Source organism: Atractosteus spatula, chromosome 4, assembly GCF_055471065.1.
Source record: "Atractosteus spatula isolate fAtrSpa1 chromosome 4, fAtrSpa1.hap1, whole genome shotgun sequence".
NCBI lineage: Eukaryota > Metazoa > Chordata > Actinopteri > Semionotiformes > Lepisosteidae > Atractosteus > Atractosteus spatula.
The window spans coordinates 44,176,757-44,187,401 of record NC_142709.1 but is presented as its reverse complement, the minus strand read 5'-3'; the positions used below and the strand labels follow the sequence as shown (position 1 = coordinate 44,187,401).

General features: G+C 34.6%; 1 protein-coding gene across 1 annotated transcript; it reads left to right on the top strand.

Annotated features, from left to right (window-relative positions):
• Positions 1-1,454: 1,454 nt before the first annotated feature.
• On the top strand, positions 1,455-10,123 carry LOC148836360 (uncharacterized). Its single transcript, XM_088914144.1, has 6 exons — positions 1,455-1,504; positions 1,972-2,330; positions 2,673-3,014; positions 8,641-8,775; positions 9,069-9,115; positions 9,998-10,123. The coding sequence occupies exons 3-6, from the start codon at positions 2,687-2,689 to the stop codon at positions 10,121-10,123; spliced, it is 636 nt and encodes a 211-aa protein (XP_088770270.1). The 5' UTR covers positions 1,455-1,504; positions 1,972-2,330; positions 2,673-2,686.
• Positions 10,124-10,645: the final 522 nt, after the last annotated feature.

Below are 10,645 nucleotides of genomic sequence, written 5' to 3'. Positions count from 1 at the left end.
AAAAAAAACAAAATATTAATTTATTTCTTTATCATATTGGCTAGCTAATGTCCTCTCTTTGCTAGTTAGTGGCTGTGTTTCTGTGTTGGGTAGCAACGGGTGACTATGTTCTCAGGCGGAAGATGTAAACAGCTTAATTTTTGTGTTATTTTTTTTTAAATTAAAATTCATTCTATACAGCAATCGTATTTTATCATATTTGGGTAGCGTTTCATAAAACTTACATGCTTAAAATGTATAGGGAGAAATGGAAGACTGGTGTGTATTTTTTCTTTAAACTACCAAGACCAGCCATACACAGTACAGTTTACATACAGTAATGTTTATATTCCTAAATTAATATCGTTTATGACCTTCAGATGCGTTATGCTCCTCTTCTTTTTATGCTCAGCTACTAAAATTTCCCTTTTAGTGGTAAAATTTCATATAAATATTCAATACTAAGCGGATTAAAATGTGCACAGCAAAGAGATTAAATGATTAAATCTTTTCACTACCGACCAATGCACCACGAGTGCCCCTGTCGGTCATTTTGGCCAGCCAATCACTTGGCTTGTGGGTAGTTTCCCGTACCGCGGGTTTGTACCATGCATTTTGAATGGCTGCATCTGTATCTGAGGTCCGTTAAATAAAAAATAATATCCCAAGAACGTTTTCTCTCATTTTGGCATATCCTTTAAAACCGAAAACCCCCGAATCTCAAAACACCCAATCTCTGATCTAAACCTGGCCCTATATGGATTCTATTTCAAAACAAACCTTGACGCAAATATGAGAAAATACTTAGAATGTCCAAAGAAAGGGACATACTTTCAGCATTAGTGGTATAAATATAAATTAATCATGGCCAGTGAAATGGAATAACAACAGATTTTCCAAGCGCATATCACACTATTTGTCATACAAGGAGTTAACAGAGGACCCATACATGAAGGCAGGGGGGCCTGCTCACAGGGTTTTCCCCCTGTTGGGGCCTTGGTAGTGTCACACTTGTTGCACTGCTTAAAGTTCCACCACTGATGATGACCCCTGAAAATTAAACAAATTCCACATTTGATAATCATGATAGCAATTAAATTTGGACTTTTTTTCAAGTATATGAATGCTTATATATTAGATGAGACATTATGAGTTTGACTACTGACCGAGTCATAGTCAATCCATGTTTTTCCCTGTTGCTATTATCTCAAAGTCACAATGAATGTGCACTTCTTAATTATATAACTATCAAATTTGAAAACCATCATCACTACACCAGTGATTCATGCTAACAGCATAATTTTGCTAAATTTAATTGTCTGTCAATTAATCTTCTCAGTCTTTGAAACATCATCACTCCTCGTGACTCAATACCATGGACTGCCCACCTCTACAAGATGTTTATCATGTTCTTATTTCAGACTTCTCTGTTAATTGAACCTTTCAAGTTGTACAAAGCAGCTAACATCACATATAAGCTGTACAGCAGTGATGAAGCACAGCACACTTCTGTTCTGCAAATCATGTAAGTTTGCACCTTCTTTGGCTGTAAGAAACTTTTTTTTCTAGACAATAAATAGAGAGCACTGATGTCTACTTTATTACAAAATATTATTTTTAGAATTAACTTCATAGTGAATGAAAAATATAAACAATATAAAACTAGCTAAAGGAGGTATGGACATGAAAGAATCAGTATTTTGGAAAGAGTCAAATGTGTTTTTACTGTTTGTGTCTACTTTATTAGGATATGAAAATAAATAAGGAAAATAGCATGTACTATATAGATCCCAAAGTGAAATTTGCAACTAAAAAGAAAATGACATTATTTGATATTTACTTAAAATATATAAAAATATTTCATTACCAGATTAAAACATAAGAACAATAACATTTTTTATGCATACCAAAGGAAATTTAATTGTTGTTTTTATGGTGACCAAGACATTCAGTCTTACCTACTGATTGACTCTGTCGTGACCTGTGGTCCAGGTTTCATTTTGTTCCAGCTCCTGCAATCTGGACTTTCAGTGATGGTGTCACTCGGAGACTCAGTTACACTTGACTGCAACATAGACCAGAGCAGCTTAAGGAACTTATGGTTGAAGCAAGACATTGGACTGGCTCCTCAGGTCCTGTGTGAGCTGTTGCATTATGAAACAGCTCACACACTGTAGCTCACTGTGCTGTAGACCCACTTAAACAACATTTGACCACAGAGAGAAACAAAGACAGATTCAGCTTGAAAATTTCAGATATCAGGCCGTCTGATTTGGGCACTTATTTCTGTGCAGAAGTAACTTCATCTGAAACAATTGTCTTCAGAAATACTACTTTTTTGACAACAAAAGGTAAATCTAAAATGTATAATACTTGAAAACAATGTAAAATATTTATTTTTGTAAAAAAATGAAAGAGATAGACTTTTGTATTTAAATATAATAATAGATTTAATAGTTAAATTAAATGTAATAGAATATAAATACTAATGTTTTTAGTCTCAAAATAAGCCTTGATTGTAATAAGAAATAGTTTTAGTTTATTTTCCAATGACTACTATCAGTGTTTCAATTTAAGATTTTAAATTGATTCTCTTTCCTTTAAAAGAGAAACATGATTCTGAAATGTTAAAGAACAAATGAAACAGGATTTATTTTTTATGCTAAATACTCAATCAGAATTTATTTCTGCAGATTTCAGAGGAGAGATGAAGAAGGTTGATGTGTTTGAGACAGGTCAGCCTAAGGATCATTCCACCACAGTGTGTACAATGTACAGCATCACCCATAAGGGAAACTCCACTGTTAATTGGGTCGGGGATCAAATGGGAGAGTTGCTTACAGGAATCATTTACACCGACAGACTGACCAGCACTCTGTCTAACAACAGCTCCCAACTGGACCTTCCAGGAAAGAAATGTGCCTACAACTTCCACGGAAAGACCTACAGACACTCTTATTCTGAAGCCCATCAGTGTGCAGTTACAGCATGTTCAGGACTTCTTTTTAGAGATGTGTTCAAGGGCAACATTACAGGTAAGCTTTAATGTGAAATGTTTATTAGAAAGAAAATCTGATTCACTTAAAAATATATATAAACATTGGTAAACATTATTATTATTTAATTAGAAATAATATTCAATACAAAATAAATAAAATATTAATTATTTTGTTAATGCAAACAACTAAAGTAAAACCTCAGTATTCTTGAGAATTAGGTATCTTGAAGTCTCAGCAAATATGGGACTTAATGCGCAACGGAAATATAAGGTATGGCTCCATAGCTAAGAAAACTATAGATATCAATGGTAATATTTTTGTTACAACTGTTAACTGTTTTAGGAATGGTGTTAGTAATTATTCAATGAAAATGAATACTTGAAAGAAAAAACATTCTAAGTTATTTCAAGTGCAAACAAATATATTTGATCACTGTTATGATTTTGCTTATCCTTTTGCATGACACACATGAAATGAGATCCAAGTTATTTAATGTTTCTTTTACTGTATTTCACAACACTGAGTCACATACAATACAAGCATTACTCTGATTTACTCAAAACACTGTAAACCTGCAAACCTTTCAGCAAGAGTCTGACTCCCATGAGTCGACCCAGTTTGCTTGCTAAACCTTACAAAAGGAGAAGGTTCACACAGCTGATGCCAGTTCCCTAATTACCTCATGAGTATGAGATTTCCTAATGTATTTCTGCATATACTGTATCAGTTATGTCTCTAACTTCCCTCCAGTATTTTAACACCTATACAACACTCCAGGTTCCGCTGCCATCTTACAATGTCATACCACTATCAAAAGATATCAGAGGACTTCAGAAAAAGTGTAGGTTATGCCTGGAATCTGGAAAGGTTATAAAACCATTTCCATCCACTGTTTGACAGATACGATATACAAATAATATAATATATAAGAAAATATTCATGACCCAGGGGAATTGATCCAGGACACATCGAACTTCCAAGATCAATCCAAGAGTAACCCAGATAATCATCCAGGAATTCAGAAAAAAACACAAATTGACATCTACGGATTTGAAACTTCTCTTGCTGTGGCTATTATCAGTGTATATTCCTGAAACTTCAGGAAAAGATAGAACAGGAATGACTTTCATGGGAGAACAGCCATAAAGAAACCATTGGTCTCTAAAAGGACATTGTTACCCATTTCATGTTTGCTATTGAATGACCTACAAGAATGTAGGATGAATGTTCTATAGATAGACAAGTCAAAATTGACTTTTTGGCCACAATGAGGAATGTTTTGTGTTAAAAAAAACAAACATTTGTCTCCAACAGAAGATTCCCATCGTGACAGTCAGGTATGGTGATAGGAGTATTTTGGTTTTGGCTTCAGATCCCAGAGATCTTGATATTAATGACAGAACCATGAATTTGGTGTTGTATCAGCAAATTCTGGAGAAGAATGTCCTTCTATCCATTCCTCAGCAGAAGCTGACCCAAAAGTTGGTATTTTCAAAAGTCGGTAGCAGTCTTCTATACAAATAAACATATCTACAATAGAATGGCTAAAGAAGAAATTTAATATTTTGGCCAAGTCAAACTTTTGGCTTAAACTCCATTGAAATGTTATGGGATAACCTGAAGCAAGTTGTTTATGCAAAAAGACAAACAGACCCTCAAATGACATCCACTTGAATCAGTTTTAATGAAGAATGGGCCGGAATTTCTAAAAGCCAATGAATTATAGAGATAAAAAGTTACAGGAATCATATAGTTGAGGTCATTGTTCTCAAAGAAATACTACCATTTATTGAATCTAAAGGTTCACATAATTTTTCTTTTTTGAATCATTTTTAAATTGAAAACTCCTGTGGAATCAAAAACTACATGCTGTGCCTGGTGAATATAACAAGTCCTGTTCTATTTATAAATAGACCCTTTAAAAATAAAAAAAAACATTTTAGAAATGTAAAATTAATAAATGATACTCACAATTTCCAAAAATATTGTACATACGTGTCTTTTGACTTTGCCCCCTCATGTGAGTCAAACACATTGACAAAAAACTAAATTTCCCTAGATTCCGCACACTTTAAAGAATGCAGTGAAGTGATATGCACAGATATCCACACTGTGAATTAACTAAAGCATTATCGCTTTCCTTGCAGATTGCTTTCTTCTACTATAGATACAATTATTTACACCAATGTTTTATAAGTGATTATTAAAATGTTCTGAGTGGTGAATACCTCAACAATATAAGGGTGAATTGCAATATTAACAATTTAAATACAGATGCAGCCATTCAAAATGAGCGAGGTACGCTGCGGTACAATGCAGTGGGAGTGTCAAATCACAATGTGTCTTATCGCGTCATACCACATCATACAACAGCTATGATAATAGTATCCGGAATCACCGCCAGGTGGAGCTAATAAAGCTTAACCTCTCATGTACAGCATTTGATCTGTCACCAGAAAACACTCAGTTTCGAATCCCGATCACTGCTGACAGACAATCTTTATCCAATTAAGAACTCTTTAGACTTTTAATTTTAAACAGTGTATTATGGCATGTTAATCATTAAACATTAAAAAGTTGGTATATTTTATAAAAGCAAGATTGCTCAGTTGTACAAAAGTACAAAACCTTCCACCTTCATCATAAATATTTTAATTATGCATGAACATTTTATGCATCAAAGTCTTTAACTTGGTAATTTACATGAGTTCTGGCTTTAATGTACTTGTTCTAACATTATTAATTTAGCGCTCTCAGATTCACATGGGTATGTGCCCTTGCTGCTGCCGCCTCAGTTCAGCCCCCCACCACTGGGGACTCGAACCTGAGCCCCCAGCGTCACTCGACAGGGAACCAGCCAGCTGAGCTAAAGGGAGATCTCCCCTCATCCCGGTGGCTGAGGACTCTGCTATCCATAGGGAAGGGCGGTGACATCACCGCACTGGTAAGCCGGCTCGCACAACCTGCAATGCCGGCCATATGCGTTACATTAAGCTTATATTCTGTACTTCATAAAAAAAGTTATAACGTTTTATCCTTTTCCAAGAATACATACAGTACAGTAGTAAGAACACCAATTGCTGTTATTGTAAAAAGATAAATGTTGTAGTAATTCAACATCACTTGATAGCTATATTAATATGGAATTGTGTAACTAAGCAGCTAAAGTATCACAAGTGGACATTTAGGAAACATTTTGACATTTGTTTCTTTTTTAAAAAAACTTCTATTGTTCTTGTAGTGGTAATGAGCACTGCAATATAGCGAGGTGCACCCAGACAGTTCAAAGCAAAGATATTCCACTATAATAGCTTGTTGTTGGCTCTGGCATGAATTTGTGTATCTGGATAAATTAAGTGATGATATTGTGATTAAGGATTTCTTCGCTAAATTCTTTTAGTTAAGCAAAGGAGGGAAGAAGCGTTATCTTTACAATTGGCACTCCGAGATTCTAACTGATTTAATTTCCCTCATTTAACTGAAACGGATAAAGAAATCATGCAGTAGTTATTATTGTATTGGAAGGCGCTCTGTTTTATTAGCAACTCTGACTCAAACCTGTGTTGTACAGTGATATACAGTAGACATGGGTAATATCATCCCAATTAAACAATGTGCTTATTGCACAAATCCTGCTAAACTAGAAGCATTGCAGAAGGTGATAAACTGTACATTATTTACTGAAGCACAGTTGAATCAAAGAAGGAAGTCTTTGAAGACTGGGGTACAGTTAGCTTGAAGAAAATGATTTTGGCATGTCTGTAGCATTTTCACGAAACCTAGAGCTACGAAAACACTTGCTGTGTGTACAAAGTACATTGTAAATGTTTTCAAAGCCTTCACTCTGTCGTTTTTATGCCATCTTTTTGGCCACACATGAATATTCTTATGTCCATATCTTTGTAAGGGAAACACAGAAAGCCTTACCAGATAACTGTTCCACCCTCTCCCCTGTTCCCTCTGCCTGCCTGCCATGTTCCCATTTTTTTAACCATTCTGCGAATTGCAGAGGGTGATAGAAAGTAGGGAGAGACAGAAAAAGTAAACCCTGGTTTTTTGATAGTCAAATGTAAAGTATGTTTGAACACAGTCTTGCAAATTAATGTTTTTACAAGACATGGAAGTGCAACAATTTATCACAGTGCAAATTTTAATACTTATTAAATGACCGCAGGCACTTTTCCTCCCCCTCTACATTCTCAGAGTAGAATAGGCGAACCTTTCTCATGAAAGACAGTCCCCCTTCCTCCCACGGACAGGAAAAGTGCCCGCGGGCACTTAAACTTAATATAAACTTCATGTGGTCAGAAGGAGCACGTAAAAACGTTTCCAAAATAACCACATGTAAGACTTTGATGCTTAAAATGTTTAGGGAGAAAGTGGAATACTGGTGTGTATTTTTTCTTTAAAATACCAATACCAGCCATATACAGTTTGTAATGTAGGAATTTCTATATTTATGTCTTTATTTAGGGGTTACATTAGTGACAAAGGCTAAACTTTTAGCTTCAGTAACGCGTACGCCGTATGGCCGACATTACATACATGTTTGTAATGACAATATATTGTCGATAATATTTATTGTCAGTAATAATATCAGTAGCAGTTTGAAATTATTCATATAAATATTCAATACTAAGCAGATTAAAACATGCACAGTAAAGAGATTAAATGATTAAATCTTTTCACTACTGACCAATGCACCACAAGTGCCCCTGTCGATCATTTTGGCCAACCAATCACGTACCGCGGTATGACGTGGGTAGTTGCGTACGGTACGGGTTTGTACCGCGCACATTGAATGGCTGCATCTATATATTTATATAATTCTTTTTATGTATTTATTTGCTTTTAAATCTGATATTTTATATTGTTTTTAAAGCTATGTTTAATTTTATAATTGAAATCTGTTTTCTATTTATTATTTATACATGATTACAAATAATTCTGTATATAATTAAAAAAGAGAATTCTGTTATTGTTATACAGTATTGTTGCATATCTTATTTGAAGGTGTGGTAGGATCATGGTACTGTCTCAATCAACAGGATGGTGTGTTGGCAACATCCTGTCTCAACAATGTAATTATTACATTTAATGAAATTCTGAATTGTAACATTTAAAACACGCAGTTGTGCTACTTTAAGGATTCACTGTGATACCTGGGCATTTTACAGAGAAGAACAGCCCTGCGTCGTATTGTTAAAAAAATAGAAAAATTATGGAGTCCGTGACACAGCTGTGCCTATTGCTTATACTTACTGACAACTTGCACATTCCAGATGGGTGCATCTGTAGGCATAACAAAAAATGAGAAAATACATATTTATTTAAAAAATGGCAAACTTTAGGTTATGTGACACTCATAGTTATTTTATCTAACATTCAAAAATATTAACTAAACTCAAGAATGAAGTTAAATCAAGAGCAGTGACCTCTTTTGTTTATTTTTTTCTGACACATATACAGTAGTAAAGGCAATGCGACTTTTCTAAGGTTTATCAGCAATATGGTCCAGTCAATAGAGGGTTGTGGAATGCTTTTTCATTCCCTTAGACTTTTACTTGGAGAAACAGATATTACATTGTGTATATCTTATATTACATATAAGTTCCACAAAGAGAACAGCATTGTCAATAAATCTACATGGTATTTGTTTAAGCTGCTGGATCAGATGATTTCCTCCATTTTGACCTGATGAACATGATTCTGGCTGCAGTTGATGTATTGCTGATGGTTCTGATCACTGTCCTGGTGTGGAGGAGGAGAAAGATGACAAAGTGCCTTCAGTGTGCAGGTGAGATGCAGCCAGGTATGAACACCTCTATATTCAAATAACCTGTAACCTCAGTAACAGTTTAGAACCAATTCAGCACATGTATCTCTCGATAATAAAACACAAGAAAGACGTTTTCTTCACACATGCAACAGATATCAGTATCTCCATGTACTGTATATCTATTCCTAGATCCACTGTATGATATATACAGTACTTTATAAAATAAGATGATGTCTAATTGATCTTCCTTCCCTTGTTTTCATTGAGAATTTTAAATCAAGACCAATTCTCTCTTCTCTTTGTTCTCCAAGGCCGTCTCTCTAAGAAAGGTGGTGAAGAGCACAGAAATCACAATGAGGTAAATTAATTCATTTGACCAACTTTAAATAAGCAAAATGATTCCATGCATAAACCTTTAAATATTTAGACATAGACTAGAAAAGTTAAATATGTCCAAGATTCTGAAAATTAGGAAGAACAAAGTTTAAAATACTTTTAATATACTCACATTGTCTTTTAATTTCTATGGAACTTTATTAAGCTTGTTCTGGAAATCAACCATAACAAAATTTTATCAAGTACAGGATCCAGTATTTTAAAGTTCATGATGCTTGTATCTCATAATTTTATTAAAAATATAAAGAAACCTTTAATTTAACTCCAATTAATGTCTCCAGAAATCCAAAAATAGTAGGACATGTTAGTTGATAGTTATTTGTCTCAGTTTTGTCTCTATTATCTCTATTTTATGAATTTTTACTGTAGTTCTTTAGCTATTGGACATCCATTCTGAGTGTTTTACATGCAAGATGATCGCTAAATATATTTGGAAAACATATTTGCAGCAGTATTTTGATATGTTGAGCTGCAGCATAGATCAAATTATTGTAACTGATATTGTAACCATCATTTTCATTTTCAACAGCTGGAAAACAAAAAAACTGTTGGTCAGTTAGTCACATAGGATAGCTGCTATTTAAAGTGAGCTATACAGTACATAGCTAAAAAGGTAAAAGAAATACTTAATGGCAGGGTATAGTTAATATGATGTAGGATAACTTTGAAGTACCAGCACATGATACATGAGAATTATAATTATATAATATATTTTTTAACTGTAGACCTAAAATATTATTTTGCATTAGAAACAGAGAATGCGGTTTACAGACTTAAACAGTTACTCAATGTGGGACAGATATATTGATCAAGTATTTTTTATTTTCCATTTAATCTATATCAGGAAGTATCAACAGTGACCTATACTGCATTGGAAATTCTTCCCTCCAAGAACAGAGATGGGAGGAAGAGGAAGGATCAGGTGGAAGGCGTGGTTTACAGTGATTTGACTTTTCAACACAAGACGTGATCACCATTTTACACACAGAGGAGCTACACTAATGTCACTTTATAAATGCTGAAATTATTTGTATCCTCTATGTTTTTTTTTTCTGAATGAGATGTGAATGAGCTCTGAAATATTAAATTTGTCTGTTATTGCATAATCACTGCAGTATGTTTTTCTTTACAATTAATTGTTTCAATAATTCCTGTACTGTATGGGTGTCGTGGAATTTTATCGAAGAAGAGCCAGGAGAGGTATTCTCATTCACTCAGTAAGTGTTAGGATTCGGTAAGAGAAACCAAAACCAGTGAATGAATCCACTTGCAGGAGCTGATAAAGCCTAGCCGTGATCCGAAGAAAGCCGTAGTCGAAGAAACGAGCTGAGAGTCCAGGGGAAGCCACAGATCCAAACAGGGAACGAGTTAGCGAAGCCAAACCGTGATCCAAAACCGTAGACAATAGAGCAATCCGGGAGTCCAGGGGAAGCCAGAGATACAAAACAGAGAGTGAGTACCGAAGCCAAGCCGTGATCCGAAAAACCGTCGT

Coding starts and splice junctions, on each gene's coding strand:
- LOC148836360 (XM_088914144.1), top strand. CDS start 2,687: ATGAAGAAGGTTGATGTGTTTGAGACAGGTCAGCCTAAGGATCATTCC. Junction 3,015..8,640: donor GTTCAAGGGCAACATTACAG/GTAAGCTTTAAT, acceptor TATTTGTTTAAG/CTGCTGGATCAGATGATTTC. Junction 8,776..9,068: donor AAAGTGCCTTCAGTGTGCAG/GTGAGATGCAGC, acceptor TTGTTCTCCAAG/GCCGTCTCTCTAAGAAAGGT.